The sequence below is a fragment of the Puntigrus tetrazona genome, chromosome 17 (assembly GCF_018831695.1).
Source record: "Puntigrus tetrazona isolate hp1 chromosome 17, ASM1883169v1, whole genome shotgun sequence".
Lineage (NCBI taxonomy): Eukaryota > Metazoa > Chordata > Actinopteri > Cypriniformes > Cyprinidae > Puntigrus > Puntigrus tetrazona.
Window position 1 is genome coordinate 1516717 of NC_056715.1, and position 22225 is coordinate 1538941.

Here is a 22225-nt window from a genome sequence, read left to right on the forward strand (position 1 = left end):
GAAACAGAATAAGACCACCACAGTAATGAACAAGACCGGAATGAGACCACCACAGTCCACTGTCCAAGCAAATGAGAGATTAATCAGCCAATTAAATGACGGGCAGAAAATGGAAATGTTAGTAATTTTAACAGAAAAACTAAAATGCCATGCACATCTTCTGCAGTGAATGGGTCCTGATGAAAACATCACAATCGTCCACATGTAACCCACACCTCCAGTCCAACAGTTAATGCTTTTAGAATTAAAAAGCTGCATGTTTGTGAGAAATAAATGAATGATTAAGGCTATTTAACATTAAAGGTTGTTTCAGGCCAAAATACGTGGTCATAATCCATAATAACGTTCCCTTCGGTGAAACGGTCCATCTCCTGTTTTTGCGTACAAATGGTGCATATTTCGAGGAAATTACTTTTCACTGGAGAAGGTAAATTTGTGGACTGGTTAAAACGACTACATGATAAGAGTTGTTTCATACAGATTTTGACTTCACAGGCACTTAATTGATAGATTTGAGTGGTGTAGACTCTCATTCGGTTTTAATGAAGAAACAAATGCATCTACATCTTGGATGGCCAGAGTGGGAGATATTAAAAAAAAAAAAAAATATATATATATATATATATATATGCATGTTATGTTATTTTAATGTCACATATCATAGTGTTTAATATAGTACAATAAATATACAGTTTCACAATGACTCAAACATTGCCACATTTTACAATAATGTTGAATTAATTTAAAATGTTTTAATTACTTTTTTTTTTAATTAGCAAATTAAATTAGCATTATTAGGATTTTAAGAACTTTGAAAACTTTCACTGAATAATTTATTTATTAACAGTTTTATAAATTACTTAATTGTATTTTTAATTGAATCACAGTTCATCTTCACTTCTTCAGCAACAACATTATGACTCAACAGTGCCTTCTTGTTTTCTCACAATACTAGCGTGGAAATCTGCCAGAAAAGGTAAAAGCGCTACACCTGTACAACCTGTCTAGCAGCGCTAACAGATGGGAAGCGCTTAGGGCCGAGACGGGAACATTTCTGGTTCCTCTGGGGGAACCGTCAGACCTGTGCGACAAGATACACGGCCACGTAAAAACAGTTCAAACCTGCTTTTCCATGCAAAGAATCCCGATATGCTGGCGGCGGCTGTAAGTCGAGGCTGCTATGGAGTCTTGAACGTAGTATTGTTTGCTCAATATAGTCCAGATCTCTGGGGGGAGCATCAGAACACCGGGGTTCTTCACATTCGCTCAAAAATGTGCGGCAAAATTGGGTCATGCTGGGAACAGCTTCCTATTTCTGTGACATTAACCATTGTGTATGGAAGCTGTGCATCATGCTGTTTGATCGCTCCCCTGACCTGGATAATCGCTGTGTGAGGCATATCTCTCTTCTATATTTTAAATAATTGATCATTTTATAAACTATAAATTAGAGCGGGGCATTAGGCTTGATTAGTGTACGTTTTTGGCTTCTAAGTTACTAAAGTTTGCACTTTTTTGCCACTTTTTGTCAAATGATGTAAGGAGAGATATATTAGCTTGCGATCTGAGACAAAGCATTACACATTTATGGGAAATTTATTTTGTAACACAGAAGCCCAGACGGAATATAGAGTATTATCCTGAAGCTACATTTATTTTTCATTAGTTTAACTTCATTAGATTTCTTTTTTATTTCAAACACATTCTCTCTCTCTCTCTCCTATTGCTGTTTTTCACAGAAAACAAACTTTTGACGGCTATATATGAAAATATAGGCCACGTCCCTGTGCACGCTGCTTTCTGCAGAGAAAACATAATGAATTTGGCATCTTGACAGTATTTCTGTTCACTCCTGAAATGCTGTAAGCCGAAGTGTGTACGGCGGATCTCGCTTAGTCTCCTTCCATGCTGATGTATTTAATAACCCGTGAGCATGTAACAGATTAGCAGGGGAAATGAGACACATCGCCGCAGAGGTATTTATTAGTTACTCAGCATGAAACTCATTCGACATGGTACTTGTTCGTGGCCCGACAAATGTTTAGATGAGCATTAATCGTTGACAATAAAATAAAATGTATACGCATTGCAAAATGATACGCTATACAGAAAGATCGATGAACTGGAGTTCCGCACAGATATATATACCCTCTTGAGTTTGTGAATCAGCAGCATGTAGAGGAGCTCTTTGACCGCTGCCTCAGGTTGATGTTCTGCTCTTCTTCTTGAACTGATGCCTCGTTGTTTTGGAGAATGTGCTTCACAAGGAGTTGAGCAGCTTCATCCACATTGATGTTCTCCTAAAGCTCAGACAAAACCACAAATCCACTGAAATAATGGAATAGTAGACATGACATACATAATAATATTAAAGATAGTAGCTAAAACATACAATTTCTTATAATACTATATGCAATGTTTTCATACAAGATTGTAATATACATATATCCTACATCTATTAATTCAGTCTTCAGTGGCACAAGATCATAACCGTTCAATACTGTTTCTTATTATCAGCAGTTTTTGCCGTTTAATATTAGTGAAAAAAACTATTTTTGGGATAAGCTACCTTTAAAATGTTCAGTCTTCATTTTTTTTCAAAGAAATATTACTTTTATTCCGCAGTTGATCATTAACTTTCTCAAAATCGAAAGCACAAACATTTATAATGTAACATGAGATTTTTATTTAAAATAAATGCTGTCCTTTTCATCAAATCTTGGGGGGGAAATATGTATCTGTTTCCACAAAAAGGTGATTTCAACTGTTTTCAACAATCAAAATTGTTTCTCAAGCAGCAAATCAGTATATTAGAATGATTTCTGGAGGATCATGTGACACTGAAGACTGGTGTAATGATCTCAGGAGAATTTTAGATTTTAAAATATATTTAAATAGTAACCAGTTACACAATTAATTTATATTAAGTATGCGATTAATACAAGCACAAAGAGGCTAGGCATTGAAAATTGAAAATTGGTCTAAATATGAAAAAAGCACAATAATAAAGTCACCTTTGCTGATGTTGGAAACCATCCAACGAAGCCCTTCTCCTGGCATAGTTTCTCCAGAAGAGAGGCGTTCCTCCGGCACGCTTTAATCTCATCACATTTATTGGCCAGTAGAACAGCAGGTATCGGACGGCCATTTTTCTGCATTACTTGACCATCAAGTTCATGTTTCCAGTTCAGAGCTCCATCCAAAGTTGATCCGTTTGTCACGTCATAGACAACAAGCGCACCACTGGATCCCTTGAAGTACACGCGGTTTAGCCCCCTTAAACGCTCTTGACCTAAATAAACGAGAAAAAAGTCTTTAATCAGAAAGCACCAATTCAGCCTTTGAGATGCAGAATTACAGCTCTAATTCAAAGAGGAACAAAAACGGACACGTTTACAGCTATTTCGAATCTCGCATGACATGTTTTCTGGTCTGGAGAATTCTAGTCAACAAACATGAATTAGAAAGTGAAACTGTGCCAATAAATGGTTAATAATTATCCCTTATGAGGCCCAAAGGCATTTGAAAATGTCAAACTTAGATACATTTTTGTCCTCTTTCGCACTTCACGCCATTTTTCTCATACATATACATTAACATTAATACCGTTTTAAGCACTGATGATCTATTATGATCTATTAGAAACCTACATATTTCTATTATACTAATTTCAGGTTTAATTAAAAACTTACCTGCTATATCCCAAAGCTGTAATCTGACCCGTGTGTGACCGTCCCAGTCTATCACCTTCATGGAAAAATCCACACCTATAGTCGTTTTCAGCTCCTCGTAGAATAGATTTTTCACATATCGTTTAACGAAGCTGGTTTTCCCAACTTTATGGTCTCCGATCACCAAAACTTTAAATAAATGCTCAGCGAAATCCGAGTCTCCTGACATTTTCCTGGATAGCGATAACAAATCGCATCTGCGGTAAATGACCTAGTTCAGATTTATTGTGCCGGTTAAATCCCTGTCGCGTTTTCCAACCATGCTAGCAAGCACACAGACGAGACTTTCCAGCATTAAAAACCATAAAACAACGATTTTACAAGTCAAATCAAACGTCAAAGCTCATCCATTTGGAGCGTTTCAGGCGCACAGTGTGCATAAAGTGACAGTGAGACACACAGGTGTTGAAGACAGTTCTTTAACATGGTCATATGAAAGCAATAACGGGTCACATTTCGGGAAATTATTAACTAAACACCTACTGCAGCAACAACCCTGAGAGCTTATTTACAAAATATACAATATTTATCATAAACCTAATAAAACATGCCCGCTAAAATGATAAGCTCAGCAATTCCTGACAAATACAGCAGAAGTAAATGTAATAAACATGTGGTTTATCTTAAGATAGCTACACCTAGGCTCATACAACGATTTAAAAAATATAATTGCACAAATGCTTTCTTAAAGCTAAAGTATAGTTTCAAGACTATATATGCAATCTGACAACATATATTGCACTGCAACAGAAAAAAAGAAAAAGAAAACTTACAGCCTAATCATTTCGGATATCATCTACAAATTACCTGTATACAATAATTGCTTAAAATCCCAGAATAATTTAGTAACCCTCATGTCATATAGGACTTAAATGGTCATAACAAGAAGATATAACTGTCTACATTGTGGTACATTCTGGTGAAACTGCCGTCGGTGGCCCTGCTAAACATTAGGGGATCTTTAATATTCATAAACACATTGACTTTATAAAGCATATAAGCATTTCGAGCTGATATGAAAACATTTAACCAACATTTAAGAGAAGTTACCAAATACAGACGTTAATGTCTAATGAAAAGTACATGTAATAACACAAACTCTAATTTTATGTTATGACCATTTAAATCCAGAAATATATATATATTTACATTTTCTTCATTATTAAAAACAATCACACATAAATAGAAGAAACATAATATACACACTTCCTATTGTACTTTAAACACACGGACTATACAAAAAGTACATAAAAACAATAAAATACAGTTGGTTTTGACATTGGCACTTAGAAACTACTGAATGTTTGCTACATTGTGCTAACAAATTTTACTAGGCATTTGTTGTCTACACTTATTGTAGTTTACTGCATACATATGCTGCGTGAGTCGATGCTTTAACTAGACCTAAATCTGTTTGATGGTCACGTTTATTTTAATATAGACTTTTAAAATGCAGTTTATAAAAGTTATGATTGTATAAAACACCTTAAAGACATGAAATAGTCGCTGATAGAGTTGCTGGACATTGTTTGAATTCCTAAATCTTCGTTTTTTGCTACGATGGTCGTTTGATCTATTATGAGCTCAGAATATACAGCATTACAATGACTGGTGTTGGTTTCATGTCAACTACTGCTTCCACACTAAAGCAAGTGATAGTGACACAAATCAAAGGGCACCTACACATTTGGTTCCTGCTTTTACACAATCTGGCACTGACATCAAGGTCCAAAATTAACTTTTTTGCCACACCTGCCTATTGCGGGTGAATTGAGAAAAATTATAGGATGCTGAAATGTTCATTTCAGGGTTATTATTGGTAATGGAAAAGAAAAACAGAAGCATTAAATAAATAAATGAATAAAGAATAGCTAGGCAATAAACTATTAAAAAACAAACAACATCTACTTTTCTTTTTGTTTAACTTAAAGTACTAATTTAACTCAAAATTAAATAATCAATAAAAATTATATAGGCAATTAAATAAATAAAAATGACAAAACACAAAATTAACTCTATTGATAATATGGTAAAATGAAACTAACTAAAATTAAAATGAAAGTATTAAATTAATACAAATTGCAAATATTAATATTAATTACATATATCATTTTTGCCACACCTGCCAATTGCAGGTGAAATTACTAAAAATATTTTTCAGCCATTAAACATTATTTTGTTATATTGTTCATTTCCGTTATCTACAAGTAAAAAATAAAAAAACATAAAAAAGTTAAATAACTGAAATTGAAATATTTCAAGAAAAAATGGACAAAAAAACTACTACAAAAAAAATAAATAATTAAAACAGTATAATAAAAATCAATATTCACTAACTACTAAAATAAGTGGATGGTACACAAGCTTCCATGTCCGTGTTGAACTGTGAAAGATGGGAAAATTGTATTCGCATTTTGCACTTGGCAACTCTTAATTTTGGACCATGCTCAACATACATTCACTTCCATAATCTCTCTTTAAATCAACATATATAATATTAAAGCTCTCCAGTGCAGGCGACTTACAGTCAAATTATTGCACAAACTAGCACAGTAGCTATTATTTCACAAAGCTGGAGCTGACATGATCTCCTAAAATAAATTTCAAAGTGTTGATGAGCTTTGCTTATAGTCTCTGAGAATGACGGAGGCGTACGTCACGCTCGGCGGCGTGCATAAGATAGACTCGGACACAGGGGAGTTGGGAACGGGGCTGCCCGAGCCGAGCGAATCCCGAAATGGAGAAGGTGGCATGAGGGCCACAGAGTCCTCCATTGCCATTTTAATCTGCACCAACTCCTCCTCGTCGTGGATCTGTGCATTGTCATACATGTAGCCGTGAAGAAGCCCGAACTGCTCGTTTTCAACCTCTTCCAAAGGGGAGGAGGGTTCGTCCGGGTACGCACCCAGCTGCATGGGCAAAATCGGATGCGGGTGCAATATTTGGGGCTGAAGTGGCGAAATCACCCCATCGCCCGGCTCAGGCAGGCTAATGATCTCATCCAGATCGGGCATGTTTGAACTGAAATTGAGCACCTCTTGATCCGCAATACAATGTTGAGGGAGAACGCTGTTTTTTTGTGGCACGTGTTGCTCGGGAGTGTAAAACGTCATATCGGCGCCCGCTTCCTTCATAGGCTTGCTGACAGGCGACTGCCTGAGAGCCATCAGAGGAGGGCTGCCCGAGGGATTGTATCTGATCGGGTCGCCCTCGTCCTCCTCGGCTACATTATACAGAGTCTTGGTGCTTAAATCGGAAAACTCCATGCCGGGATTATTGTAGGTATTAGTTAAGGGTTTGATGACAGCCGTCTGATTGGATCCGGCTTCCTGCCTCTTCACATGTACAGACAGTCTGTGCCACATGTGTTCCCCTTTCGGAGGATGTCTTGAACCTGGTTCAGACCATGACACAGACTTTCCATTAGAACTATGAACAAAATAAAGACGGCTGTTATTTCACAGGAACCGAGAAAGGTGAACACAAGAACAACATTTCTGGTTCGTGTAAAAAATTGTGAAAAAAATATACTGAATATTATTATTCAGATATTTGGCGTATACGTAAGAAAATTTATTTTTGCAGATCATCCTAATATGACCCAAGATCTTAATCACACTGTACTGTAAGCAACTTTATATTAAAGTAACAGTTTACAGTGAGGTCCAAAAGTCAATTGAAAATGATGCTGCAGTATAATGATTGTAACGAGAGCCAGATTTTATTCCACTAAACCTCAACCTCAATATCTCAAATCAAGCCAAAGAACATGATTTTCAGCTCCAGTGCTGCTGTCAACTTTTTACTCCAACATTTTGAAAAGATATGTTTTATTTGAAAAAAAAAAAAAAAAAAAAAAAAAAATATATAAATATATATATATATATATATATATATATATATATATATATATTAAATAATACTACATAAATGCAAATACATAATAACACATTAACATATTTAATGTAATATATTAATATATTGAAATATGACATTAAACACAGCAAAATCAAAGCATTTCTATTAGTGCTCTCAAACTTTTGGACCACACTTTATATCTCAACGTACATTACAAATAAAAGTATTTTCAGCTCATTCTATAATTTGCACATTTTATCTGGAAGTTATTGAGACTATGCAAAAATAGTTGCAGCTCTAAATTTTGACCAGAGCCATTGCAAGACAGCCGATATACATGTACATATATTATGCAACAATCACAACCAAATAACATCTAGGCACAAAGATCTTGGACTTTATGCTTCCTGTGTCTACTGGTGTAATATGATAGCAAAATCTCTTGACAAATTTCGACCATTATCGAATACACACAATCCTACCGACCAGCAACTACTCAGTAAGTGGTAGTGGAATAGTAATAATTCTTGCTCTTTGCCATTACATACATTTAAAGCTACTATAGTCCCACAGTCTCTCCCAGCCGTGCTGCTCAGACGCCCCGGGTGTGCAGGTTTTAATTGCAGTTGACCTGCAAATTACAAGATGTCTGAGACAGCTGTTAATTGAAGAAGCTCCTGAAAATGGCATGATCTTAAGATCCAGAGAGAAGCAGGAATAACAGGACTGGACCCATGGGCTCTATCGCAGCAGGACGGAGAGAGACTGCGCTAACACAGCTGTGCTACTTACTTGGCATTTCCAGATGCGTTCTTCTTGCGTTTGAACATGTTTAGCAGGCTGTTGCTCCTACAAGCAATTTTTCCATCTCCTACATGCATGCGCACCACGTCGGAGGTGGTAAATGCACTTCGTACGTTCCTCTCTGGCTTGGCGATGATTATGTACATTTTTGGCGTGAACATGCAGCCGAGAGCCACCGTCACGCTGAGGCTCACGGAGAACGATGTGGTGATGATCTTGTAGTTGGAGCCGAAGTAGATCGGCACAAAGGCCAACCAGATAATGCAGGTAGTGTACATGGTGAAAGCGATGTACTTGGCCTCATTGAAGTTGGCAGGGACGTTGCGAGTTTTAAACGCATAATAGGTGCAGCTGAGAATGAGCAGGCCGTTGTAGCCCAATGGCGCAACCATGCCCAAATTACTGGTGTTGCATATTAGAAAAACTTCTCGAATACTTGGGTACGATTTAATGGGCTCCGGTGGCTCCAAAATGATCAGTGTGACCTCTAAAGTCAGTTGCACGCTGATGAGGATGAACGCGATCACCACTTGAGCCCAAGCGCTCATGAAGCGTGGTTTGCGCGTGCATATTTTCTTCTTGCTGCCGGCCAGAATTCGAGCGATGCGGTTGGTCTTGGTGACGAGAGCCGAGTAGCACATGGACGCCGAGAGCCCCACGAGGAGGCGCTGCAAGTAACACGAGGCTATGGTGGGACGTGCGATGAGAGTGAAGGGGCAAATGTAACCCAGGAAGATGCCAGCCAAGATGATATAGCAGAGTTCACGGCTGGAGGACTTGACGACCGGCGTGTCTCGGTACAGTATGAAGACGAAGGTGACGAAACTGGTCACTAGGATGCCCAGACATGAAAAGACGACAGCAGCGATGGATTCAGGATGACCCCACTCCAGGTAGCGCAAGGGAAGGGGTTCACAGACTGAAGAGACAAGAATAAGAAAGATTAGATCATATGCCAGACTATGAACACGATGCATTAGTTATTAAAAGCAGTGTTTGCTAAGGAAAGCATCTCTATTATTCTTTTTCAGATGTGCTATTAATGCTGTGCAAATCATTTTCTAAGCATCAGACTTTTTTATCTGGGAGATAGCAAACCCAAAATTACTGATCAGAATATCAAAGGGACTCTTTGACATGGGACAGTAAGCAAGCACCTACAGCACTAACAACTACACTGAGCACCCTAGATATGGTAAAGCAATGCATCAAAAACCCCTCAAAACATTCTGAGCAACTGCATAGAAACTCCTTTGAAACGACTCCAAAATTTTAGGGATGTTTTAGCTCTATTAAGAAACAGTCATTTGAACACTAATACCTACTAATTACTTTAAACCAAAATCCATTTAGAGCAACTGCATAGCAATTACTCAAAAAACCAAGAGTCAATAAGTAACCTCTGAACAACCTATCGACTACACAGCAACACACTAAGAATACTTAAAGCAACTGCATAGCAACACTCTGGAAACAACCAACAAACCTGGCAACTTGGCAGAGAAACACTAAAACCCATGCAAGCGCACTAAGAAGAAACACCTAGGCAACAAGCGATTTTATTTATTTACTTATTTGGACCGGTAAGTAACCACTTAGCAAAACCCTAGCAACAAAATGTACAATGTACAAAAACACTCAAAAAAGCAATCAAATAGCACGATCCTAGCCACATAAAAGTTTGGAATGAGACTATTTGACCATTTGATTTGGACCATTAGGTAGCTAACATCCCAGCATTCATAACTACTACATAGAAACACCCTGGTAACAACTTTTGGTTTTACATGGAACAGTGAGCAACCACATAGCAATGTATCAACCCACAAAATTCTAAAAAAATAAAGAGTTCTGTTGATTTAGACAAATAAGTATAATTAAGGGCAATACCCTGGAAGTACCTTTTTTTCATGCTACAGTAAGTAATCACATTAAACATCCTAGAAACCACAGAGCAACACACAAAAACACATTAAATACTTTGAAAACCACATCTTGGCAACCAGACAAAAACATTTTGAATGATTTCTATTAATGTTTTCTTTTTTTTTTCTTTTTTTTGCTAGAAAGCAACCACCAAGCAACTGCTTAAGATGCACCAAAACCCACTCAAACAACTGCATAGTAACGCCCTGGAAACAGCTTGTTTTTATTGATTTATTTATTTAAACACATGGGGCAGTAAGTAACCACTGTGAATTCTGAACACCACATGCCATCAAAACACACTGTGGACTCATTTCTATAGTCAGAGGGTGTGAGACTTCATGAACGAATGCTTCTATTAACAAGCAAAAACTCTCTGAGGTCAACAGGGGGTTGAGATCAAAGCACGCGCTGTTAAATATATGCATTAAAAATGGTAAAAGCATAAACTTCACATTGCTTTGTGTTTTTGTAGGACTGGCCATCTGAGTGTGACCGGCTCGCTTATGCACCAAGTACTAAAGTAGGTTTCCAGCTCACCTATAAATAAACAGCCCTTCCACTGAGGGACCGGCCGTAAGAAAGAACCAAGCCAAAGGAGACTTGAGAGACTGCAGCAGAAGAGAGGAAACCAATGCTTCCTCATTACCAACACCAGTATTCACGAGAGCCAGACACTTCTACCAACGATAAAACTCAAGGAGAGCTAAAGGACAGCGATTTGTTTCTAGAAATACACATATGTAATCTGTATTTGTCCCATGCCACATGTGTTATTCTTGAGATACAGTGAATCTGTGCATTACGCCAGTAGCATAGACCGGAGCTTTACTACAGTGAACTGATGAAAAATACATTGCTAGGACACTCTAGGCTGCTGCACTGACATTGACCATCATAGTGTATGAAAATAGGCCAGAGAAGTAGGCAGTGAAGTAGGGCTGTCACCGGCGATAAGTTGTACGGTGCAAGCAATCTGTAAAAATGATAAATGGCCTTCAGGTGTCATGGGAAACCTTTTGAAAATAGGACAGTGAAGGTCTTTTAAAAAGCCAAATCAGTAAAGTACGACTTGGAGAACGGGATTCTGCATGGCTGTATGATGACGCATCTATCATGCATTGATTCTTATGGCTTCAAAACCAATTAAAGTGATTCAAGCTATGTAGGAAAATCATTAACAAGATTTTCAAATTGTCAGAAAACAGATTGTGCATGTCCGTGCAAAGTCGCCACAGTAATTATATTCTCATATAAAAAATAGCATGTCTGATTGCTTAAAAAAAATAATATCACACTTCTTCTTGACAAGCCATTCAGTTTGAGGTGCCATTTATGTCTGGCATAAAGGGTGACACTGGGTTTTAAAAGTTATAGACGAGTTATATCTTTGAATATTTAGCTTTACAAATACATTTCAAATTTAAAAATGTTTATTATGCCACGTTTTCCCTTTAGTTGTCAGTTGTTCCCCCTAGACAGCTACAGTGTGAAAGCTTCAGAAAAGATCTCAACCTCAATAAAGGAAAATCCCAAAGCCAACCAAAATGTAGGATCTCAGTACGTTTTTCAGAACATTTCTCTTCAAAGAATTGAGCAGTACAATGCAAATTAATTTTACAGGTCTATACTTTGACTTTATATCAAGTATCATTTCTATTGTCATTTCTCCCGAGGAATTTTAGGAAAAACTGTTGATACTTGAAATAAAAACAAATCACATTTATGTTAGCGTTACACTTTTTCATAGTTTTCATTTATTGAATATTTAAGCTGATATCATAATGCTTTCACCTGCATTCTCCAGGTTTACAGTCAAGTTCGAAGTTTAAAAAAAGTGAAGTACCTTGAAGCTCTTTGTCCGGCCACCATCCCAGCTCACAGGCTTTGCAGGTGAACTCATCCTGGACATATTCATTGTCCTTACATGCCGTACAGATCCAACAACAGCTCACTTCCCCCTTTCTTATCACCTGTGAACACACGTTACCCTTTTTACCTTGTTTTTAAGAAGAAATAGATTTTTTGCAAAACTGATAAATGCAAACTGACCTTGATCTCTCCTTTGGAGCAGGGCTCACTGCAGACAGATCGGACCATCTCACTAAGGTTCATCTGGATCATATTATCATCGATGCTTAAAATGCCTTCATGCCAAGAGCCAACGTTTATATAGTCGTAAACGCCAGGCTCCACCAACTGCAGGTTCATAATGTCATACCTTTAAAAAAACAGAGAAAAGCAAATTAATCTACAATACAACTATTATCATCGCTCATAGTTAGAGTTAGTGATTTAAACAAACCTCTAAACCTAAGCATTAAACAACAGCAAATAAGTTGCGACCCAATTTTCTTTGGAATAAATGCACTTGACTCAAAAACATTAAATTATGGACAAAACATCCAGTAATGTCTGCAAATAAGTGTTTGCTGAAGTCAGGCCACTGGGCTTATTGGAAGCATGCTCCATGGTGATTTAAAAATTAATTAATAGCTATTTTTGTGTTATTCATTTAGTGCATAAAACATAGATTTATGTAGGCCAGTAAGTAAGACTGACCTGCCTGGCGAGTCCCCGTTTTCATCGAACCACACATCTTCTCCAGACACACCACTAAACGAGGTCTTGAGGAGAAAGTCCAGCAGTTTGCTGCCATCAATGGGGTCCATGGCTTCACAAAGTCCCACGTGACCAGGACACAAATACTCGTGCATATCATGAAGGCCGTGTGCCATGGCATAGATGGCATTAATGACAAAGCCCATCTTACTGTCCTGGACATAGTTGTCCTCTAGGCTTTCGTAACCTGTGAGAATCAGCAAACCAAAAAGTAATTGTTAGAACATCCCTGCAAGGCAACCTGTGTGTTTTAGTCAACATGAAACAACATTTGCAACCCATTTTACTTCCTTATTGATCTAAAGAGCTGTTTGACATTATCCAACATCCTACATGCCCTAAATGATGTTAGTCTTTTATATAGGCGATGAAGTATCCTTTAGAGTATGTGCACTAATGAATCATTGACAGTAAGAAACATGCACTAAGAAAGTAAACAGGGTCAATTTCGATTTCATGTTGACTGCAGTAAATCATTCAGCAATACCAGCAAATTCTGAAAAGTTCCACATTTTGCAACTAAAAGGCTTTTACTGGAATGAAAATCACAATGAAAATCCCCACTGTAAGGGTTCAGCCATCATATTTCCAGACCCCATTTTAAAGTCATTTTTGAGCACTTGAAAGGGAACTATAGGGTGTCCAAAGACATCATTATTCCTAAGCCACAGGCGACAGGACAGCAAGTTCTGTCATTTTCTATTGGACAGTGAATCAAAAGACAGCAGCATTAAAACAGAAGATCAAACGAAATGTAGTTGCCATGGCGAAGCAAACCATTTATGTAACCCAACTCTGCATTTAATTAGTAATGGACATGATGGTGACATTATTATTAATTGAGCAAGGAAATTAATTATTCATCCATGTTCTCATTCTTGCCCGTCTCCCTAATGAATCAAAGTAAATGTGGCTGACAATGGAGGGAAAAAAAAACTGGTAATTCAAAGGAACGGGCAATGTCAAAGGACACCCTATCAGCTCGTTATCCGGTGATCTGTAACAAGCCAGCAGGAAGCAGTATCAGGCACCACAGCTGATAAATGTACAGTATTTCAAAGATAAAAAATACATAATGCTCATCGTAACATGGCTCTCGCATTATATCTGTAAATTAAAGCGCATTGCAGCAAGCAACCGGCGAAAGCTAAAACCTAGGCATGCTTGTCAATCCCTGATTTTTTGGGATGGGCACAAACCATAATATAACAGTGACACTTTGAGAAAAACTGAAACATTAAATACATGTTTTATTAATAACGGAGGCAAATTCCAAGGATTTCTCTGTGCTTCTAATCCCCTGGCTCTCTATTAGATCATTTATGTTCAAAAACGACATCTTTTATTTGGTACGTCAACGTTTTATTCACATGCAAAGTGAAATAATCAGGACTGGAGGCTTAAGTAAGGATATGATACTGTGCTATGATATCTCCGCCCAAATATCATCTCATCACAAAATTGAAGAACAAACAATAAAAGAATAATGTGCTGCCTAGCTCAAATTATTTTAAATGTAATAAATATTCACCATATAATTTACTATGACCTTGTTTACCTTATTTACAATGCGACACAATATTATAACGTGTCTGGTTGCTGTTATTTTTGTCAAAATTAAAAACATTTTCACCATAGTCACAGTATGACATCGATACAATCATATAATCACTTTTTTTTTTTTTGTCAGTTGTGCATGTTTAGCTGATGCATGTAAGTGGAGCCGAATCTATAGAAATAAGAAGCGTGACCTCTTAATTTCTTCTCTTTGAAGGCTCTGATTCACATTAGCACAAGCAACTAAAACTGTTTGGAGCTTAAAAGAGTTCCCCACAGGAACATGCAGCAAAGCCAACTGGCATGATAAATCTAGCTGTTATTGGGATATAGAGTTCAAACAGAAGTGCCCTTATAGATGCTTATTTCTTTTTGGGGGGAAAAAAAACATCCCAATAACTTCATATATTAGAGGTCAACCGATATTCAGGGCTGCATTGTGACCTTACTGACAATAGAAAACTCACATATCTAATAATACGCATTTATAAGACAGAGTCACACAGCATTTTTTTTTAATCATACGGCTGTATTATATCAGTCGACCTCTATCTATATTGCTGAAGTGAAGTGCCTCCACGTTAGCTCTTCAGAAAAATATTCACTTACCATCTTGGAGTTCTAGACAAAGAAATAATAACAGAACAGCAGACTATGACTATTTCTCTGTTTGATTATTTGCGACAGTTGTCATTCTCTGTTTATGTTCACATTTCAAAAAGTTCAAATGAACAGTGCATTAAGTTCACCTCTTGCCTAAAACTAATAAAAATGAAAAATAAAAAAATGATATAGCAAAGCAATGCTGTAAAAAAAAAAAATAAATAATATATATATATATATATATATATATATATATATATATATATATATATATATATATATATATATATATATATATATATAGACAAACAACATGAAAACAGCATAAATGTAGATCCTATAGTAAAGTGACCGGCATGCTGCACTGGAATTATTTTTATATGACTCGTGAAAAAAGTCCAAAGTTTTGAAGCATCTAACCAGCTAAAACATAAATGTATTGCTTTGTGAAACTAAATGTGGCGCCGCAAATGCAGAAAATAAAGTCAGGTGTCATTTGACAACGTGCTTACTGAGTGTTGCCTCAAAACAGTGCTTCAGCTGATGTTAAATATCAACCCAGCCAAAAAGAAATGTGCCATAAAAAGAGTCAATTTACCTAGATCACCTTTTCAGTCAGCAGAGAAGGTTTCAGAGATACAAAAAGAGCAAAAATATGATATTATAAACCCAACGTGTTTCATTTGCTTCTGTTTTTGGTAAATAATAGCTAGCATGCAGAATGGGTCATTCCTGTTGTGCCATAACCTTCGAACTCTAATTTTAGGGATTTTTTGCATGGCAAGTAACTATTGCCACAAAACATTTAATAATCCTTAAAATCTATTGCTCCCACTTACATTTGAGCTAACCCAAAATAACACCCCTCCCATCCTTCGTTAACCTCTCATATGGAAATATTTGTTTAGAAATGTTCCCGATTCAGATGAAAGCGCTCGCAATTTTAGCTGGCATGACGTTAGAAATGCTTTTTCCTTCACAAGATGTCGATTAACTGGAGTGCTGTGGATTTTTGCCTTGGTTTTATCAGTTGTTCTGACGGCACCCATTCACTGCAGAGGATCTATTGGCGAGCAGGTGATGAAATGTTAAATTCCCGAATCAGATTTGATGAAGAAACAAACTCATCTACAACTTGCGTGACCTGAGACATTTAGCTGATTTTAATTTATTTTCAACATTCGCCTGAAGTAATGAATTCTCTGTGTTCCCTTATTTGGGTTTTTAAATATAAAATAAAACACGGTTATTGTGATGGTGCTGTATACTAGGAATGACCCACATACAGCCTCTCTCTCCTCGTACCTGAGCAGTTTTTCTTATAATTCGTGTTTTCTTGTGGATGTCCCGAGAGGCGGCACTGGAAACGATACTGCCAGAATTCAGCAAACCAGGGGTTTCTATTGTTAGTGTTGAGCCGCAACTTCAGGTAATAGTCATCGAAAGACGTGACCTCCTCCGTCTGTAGCTTCATGGTGATGCCGCCCACAGCCTCCTGCTCGTAGCCCTCCACGACCTCATCCCTGTCCGCCCAGCCGTCACTGAAGGAAACGGGTCACAGAGTGTCTAATTAGTCACCTAATTACCACCAGCTTCCTCTTCAATCTCTCACCTGCAATGCCTGAATAAGACTGAAGCACTGACCCACTTTAGCACAGGCTAAAGAACAGACTCGGCGTGCTCAACACTTGTGAGATGGTTCATCATTAAGGGATGATGCCTGCCAGCTGATTGATATAATCTACTCCGACATTCAAGATCAAATGTAATTAATAAGGTGCTATTTACATGAGCTATGCAAAAGCAAGATCCCAGGCTGGTTTTTTTTCAGTCCCAGTCCATCACTGCTTGAACGTGTGTTGTTTGAGCTCATAATAAAGGTGTCTTTCTGCGGTCATGGCATCATCGGCACCATCTGCCTCTCAGCATCTTCCCGGCAGCACGCCAAAAAATGACTATTATTAGTTGACACTTCATATTTCACAGATTTCGAGCAGCTGACAAGCATTGTGAGTGATTACAGCTCACCACAATCAAGTGTACGTTCAACTTTTATTTTACTTTTGCGTGTCAGCCGATGAATTTTCTTTTTAATGATTCGTTGATAGCTTTTAAATTCTTTTAAGAAGATTAGATTAAGAAAAACGGTAATGGATGTTCACTTTAAGAGGTATAGAGAAACATATAAATATAGAGAAACATTTTTGATTGCTTTAGGATTAAAAGAGCTTTTAATAGTTTTCATACACTTTGCCAGAACTACTTTGTGAATGAAAAGAGAGGCAGGTTTTTGTTCATGGGATATCAGGAAACAAATTAGTTGACTTGTAATTTCTATAGAACTGGGCAACAATTAATCGCGATTAATTGCATTCAAAATAAAAGTTTTTGTTTATGCAATATATGCATGTGTGCTGTGTATATTTATTATGTACTGTATATGTAAAGAAACAGTATTTTGAAAATATTTACATGTGTTACGTTTATATGCATATAATTTATAATATGTATAAAGTAATTTAATATATAAACAAAACATATTTTTCTTATATATATACGTGTATGTTTGTGTATTTATAGATGCATAATACATTTATATTATTTATAGATACACACACACATACATTATGTGCAAAAAGCATTTTATTTTTGATGCATTTAATCAATGCCCATTACTAATTTTGCTGTACAGTTTAATAAGACTTTAAAACAGCTTCTGTTGTTACATAATCAAGATTGTATAAATGTATTCTGTTGAATATACATAAATACTAAAATTTGTCAGTAGTACTTTTTGTGGAACACACAGGCTTGACCTTTGACCTTACTTTTATACATTTGGAACTTATGCGATTTTAAATATTTCAATTCCAAGTACTACATTTCTTTAGTTAGAATTTTTTTTAACTCAGTAGTATTTTTATAATCTAAATATTTACAGCTAATTTTACAGTTTCACTATTCTGAATACGAATATACATTTTGTTACAAATATAATTGACCAAATTCATCTCAAATATATCATTCTAAGTCACTTTAATTGTGTCTGTGCGCACACTGTTAAAAAATCAGCCTGGTGCGACTATTATTTCTTTCAGTAAGTTACCAAAGTATATAGCTTTGAATTAGCCTCCTTTAAAACAGTCTCCTTGACCCAGAATAAAGCAACCTTGTCCAAATGATGTTCCTCTTTTCCGTCCATAGAGACCGCTTTGGCGTCAAGACAGAGGTATAAAATACTTTACACCAACATGAGAGGGTTCTACTGAAAAAAACTGAAGAGGCAGTCGGCCATCATGTTAATAGAAACCTGCAGCATCAGGAAATCGTGATCATTTGATGCTTTAGGAAACCATCAAGGATTATGCTTTAATGCCTCTAAATGTCCCCGGCGTCCCTGAAGTGTCGTATTTCATTAAATTAAAAATGAACAGTCACCTGCCGATGAGGAGGAATTCTCCGGCTACACCAAGACGTCTCATGGCCATGAGGAGACCTCGAACGGTCATCCCCTCGCAGAAACACACCACCACGCGAGCTTTGGGCAGACGCTCTCGCAGCTTCCTCAGCAGCCGGTCAAAGTGCTTCTCCCCAGCATTGCTGTAGATCTTGTCAGAATGGGCGATGCACAAACCCTCCTGAGACGCCAGTTCCTTAAAGGCCTCCATTCCGCTCTCACCGTAGTTCCCTTAGGAATGACATCCAACACGAGAGCATCTAAATAATAGTCTCTAAACGCCTCGATCCGGCTTAGTGCAATGAGTTTGGCAACTTAACTGTGCGTTCAGAGCTCCTCTGCTGTTTGGCCGCTAGGCACTGCTTTTAAAAGCTCGCAAACACTGCTTTAAATGAAATCGAAGTCTTTAACTCGATAAGGTGAAAAATAAATGCATATTATAGGAAAATGGAAGTGTTTTTGACCTTGCATGCATGTCAGCCATATTGAGGACCCCCAAAACAAAATATGAAGCTTTTATAACCCATAATAGGTGTCATATCCTACCTTAATATTCTTGCAAAAAAGTTAAATAAATATAAATAAAACAGACCTGTTCAGATTGTTATACACTCTTTATGCTAAACAGGCAGTTGCCCATTCAGAATGTAAGAGCTGGCTCTTTTTCTTGAAATATCCATGTAATACTGAATTAAACCTTTTCAGTATTCTAGGTATTACCCATCCGAATAAGTATTTCTAGAAACATTACATGAAATGGCTCTCGTGTGTATACGACATTGGACTTGTTTCTAAATGAACGACTGAACTGCAGCCGATGACACAGATATTTGTTTCATTGAATGATTTGAGAGCTCTGTGACCCTGATTGTGCTTTCGAATGCTGTTAAGAAGATTACAGCATTAATTTTTAATCACAGATTGGGTCGTATTTGGAATAATGTGATGCGATATGAGACCGACATCAATCTCTTGATAACGATAAAGTGATTAAAAAGTCTCAGTTCAAAGACAATCGTCATTGTTTAACCATTTTAAGGATTTCAGGTGACATTCGGATTTGGTTCTTCCGGTCCGATTTCACTTCACCGTCCCGAACGTGTTATTTTAAATGCGATGCGGGCTAATTTTGAAAGTCAGCTCGATATTTAAGAAAGAATTGATTGCGTAGAAAAGGAAAAATCACAAATCATAATACTTAAAACCTGATCTGTTTCTTGCGGACACCGCTGAGACTAAATGGAGATTCCTCATTAATATCTCCTGTTTCTCCTGAGTAAAAAAAATCTCAATAATATCGAACTGTTCCCTGTTTTGCAATAACGAGTTAAAAATCTATCTAGGACCTCAAACATTGCTCATAAAATTCAGATGTAATCTGCGTATGTTGAGCTACGTGTGCTTTTTTTCCTATGTAATGCATTTTAAGAGAACCGTCTGAGATGCTTGAGAACATCTCCTGAGCGGTAAAAGAGCCGTAACTCACCCTCAGTGTGAACCGCTGACACATACGTCCAGTTGTAGCGCTTAACGATATCCAGGAGAGCTCTGGCCTGAAGCGTGTCGGAGGGCACGACCCTGAGGAAGTACTTATAGAGGGTTTTGTCGCTCAGATCGATGCTTGTAGCCGAGTATGCGATCTGAGGGATGTTGAACAGCTGCAGCAGGTTCTGAACTTGAATGGCCACTGAACTGGATCCAGGTCCAATCACGCCAGCAATGGGCTTTTTGGTGGACGGCGGTTGAGCGGAAGGATTTCCTTCAACGCACCACTTCTGCCCTTCCTTCTCATCCCGGATGGAGATAAGCGAGTCTCTTATGAACTCGATACTCTGTTCCAAAGCCACCGATGAGTGCCAGCAGGAGTCCCGGATCTCACAACCCAGAGTGATGTTGGGAAGAAGGTTTGGATCGGCGTTTATTCTGTCTAGCGTATAAAACATCGCCTCCACTCTTTGGATCCCGTACTGCTCCCTGATCTCCCCGCACTTTCTTTCCGCGACCTTCTCTGCCGCGGGTTGATGATGGACGGAAAACAGAGCGCCGATGATGATATCGCCGTCCATCCTTGCCACGGACCGGGAGGCTGCTCTGGGAACCACTGACCTCTGATGAACATCAGCCGATGAGATTGGACGGGTACAAAACAATATGAGCGAGAGACACAAAATAATGAGGAAGTTCATTCTCAACATCATCATCCTCATGGTCTCAGATGTCTTCCGGTAAAATCAGCTCCATCTTGCTGGTAAGAGACAAAGATATTTGTTGCGTTCCTGTCCAGCCATCATCATCCGAACGGCTTCCCTGCGGTATAAAGATGAGAATGAATCACATTCTAGCAGCACCTACAGATGGAACAAACTTATGGTTTGTTCTTTTGTAATTCATGCCAGTAGATTAAATTGAATTGAGTTTGCACTGCATTCATCATTATGAAACAGCAGCTCACGCTCACAGATTATTTGTGACCCTGGACCACGAAAACAAAAGTCAAAAAAGCACAGCTATATTTGCAGCTGGAGCCAACAATATATTGCATGGGTCAAAATTATCCATTTTCTTTCATAACAAAAATCATTAGGATATTAAAGATAATGTTCCGTGAAGATGTTTTAAAATTCTTACAATAGATATTTCATAACATAATTTTTGATTAGTAATATGCATTGCTAAAAATTTCATTTGGACAACCGTAGAGGTGATTTTTTTTCAATATCTGCATTTTTTTGCAACCCTCAGATGCCAGATTATCAAATACTTGTAGTGAAGTATTTTAGTATCTTAACAAACCATACATCAATGGAAAGCTTATTTGGACCTGGGCCACATCTGTAGACAAATTCTGATATATATATATATATATATATAAAAACAATATTTGATATTGACAGACAATACAAATGCAAATCATCCTAGTTATCTTCAGTGGACATTTCTGAATCAAAACAGACATTGAAACAACTAACAGAAAAGTAAGTTTCTAGAAATGCTCCATGTGTCCAGTCGATGTGAATATATATATATATATATATATATATATATATATATATATATATATATTCAATATCTTCTAAGAAAGCTCTATCTTAGTGATCCGGCTGATGTATTATATCTGTGCCATGCATTCAGCGCTCATTTAATCAGCTCATTCTCACCTGAAATCACAGCGCGTGTCGTCACATCTCTCTCCTGAGCTGCTGAAGCACAAACTGAGCCTCCTGTTTTCATCCTCCAGCATGAGCGCAGGAACCTCCTCCTTTATCATCACGGCTCACACACTACACGCAAGACACACAAATACCGAAGTGTATCAGAAATACTGTATATCACATTTAGCCACGTAGCGTGTATTATTGTGACTAATCTAAAATTTCAGTTATTTTTATTTTATACCATGTTGTTTCTAAATAGTACGTATTGCAAGATTATCCACATTACCCTTCAATTATGAAAACATCTTCAAAAAGAAAGATGTTATAAAATTGATCTTAAAGTTTGCAATGAGAAAACATCAATATCACGTTTTAAAGAAATTCAGGCACATGGCCTATATACTAGGACTGTAAAAAATAAAATACCTCTGTGGGATATTTGAGATATATTTAGAACACCTCAGACATCCTCTGTGCTTTTACATTCATTCTGTCTAAAAGGATTAGCATAG

At 37.4% G+C, this 22225-nt stretch overlaps 2 protein-coding genes across 4 annotated transcripts; both read right to left on the reverse strand.

Moving 5' to 3' along the window:
• Positions 1-1965: 1965 nt before the first annotated feature.
• On the reverse strand, positions 1966-3987 carry rab32b (RAB32b, member RAS oncogene family). Its single transcript, XM_043263602.1, has 3 exons — positions 3693-3987; positions 3015-3292; positions 1966-2300 (listed from the first exon to the last, which is right to left on the reverse strand). The coding sequence occupies exons 1-3, from the start codon at positions 3898-3900 to the stop codon at positions 2166-2168; spliced, it is 621 nt and encodes a 206-aa protein (XP_043119537.1). The 5' UTR covers positions 3901-3987; the 3' UTR covers positions 1966-2165.
• A 145-nt stretch (positions 3988-4132) lies between these two features.
• Positions 4133-21804, reverse strand: grm1b (glutamate receptor, metabotropic 1b). Of its 3 annotated transcripts, none has more exons than XM_043263598.1 (10): positions 21717-21804; positions 20045-20865; positions 18540-18789; positions 16407-16642; positions 15700-15708; positions 12882-13128; positions 12372-12540; positions 12166-12292; positions 8382-9312; positions 4133-7160 (listed from the first exon to the last, which is right to left on the reverse strand). In XM_043263598.1, exons 2-10 carry the CDS (start codon positions 20763-20765, stop codon positions 6335-6337), a joined length of 3516 nt encoding a protein of 1171 aa, XP_043119533.1. In that variant the 5' UTR covers positions 20766-20865; positions 21717-21804; the 3' UTR covers positions 4133-6334. The 3 variants fall into 3 exon arrangements, with proteins under 3 accessions (XP_043119533.1, XP_043119534.1, XP_043119536.1); XM_043263601.1 differs by having other exon boundaries at positions 6874-7125; XM_043263599.1 differs by lacking the exon at positions 15700-15708.
• Between the last annotated feature and the right edge of the window lie 421 nt (positions 21805-22225).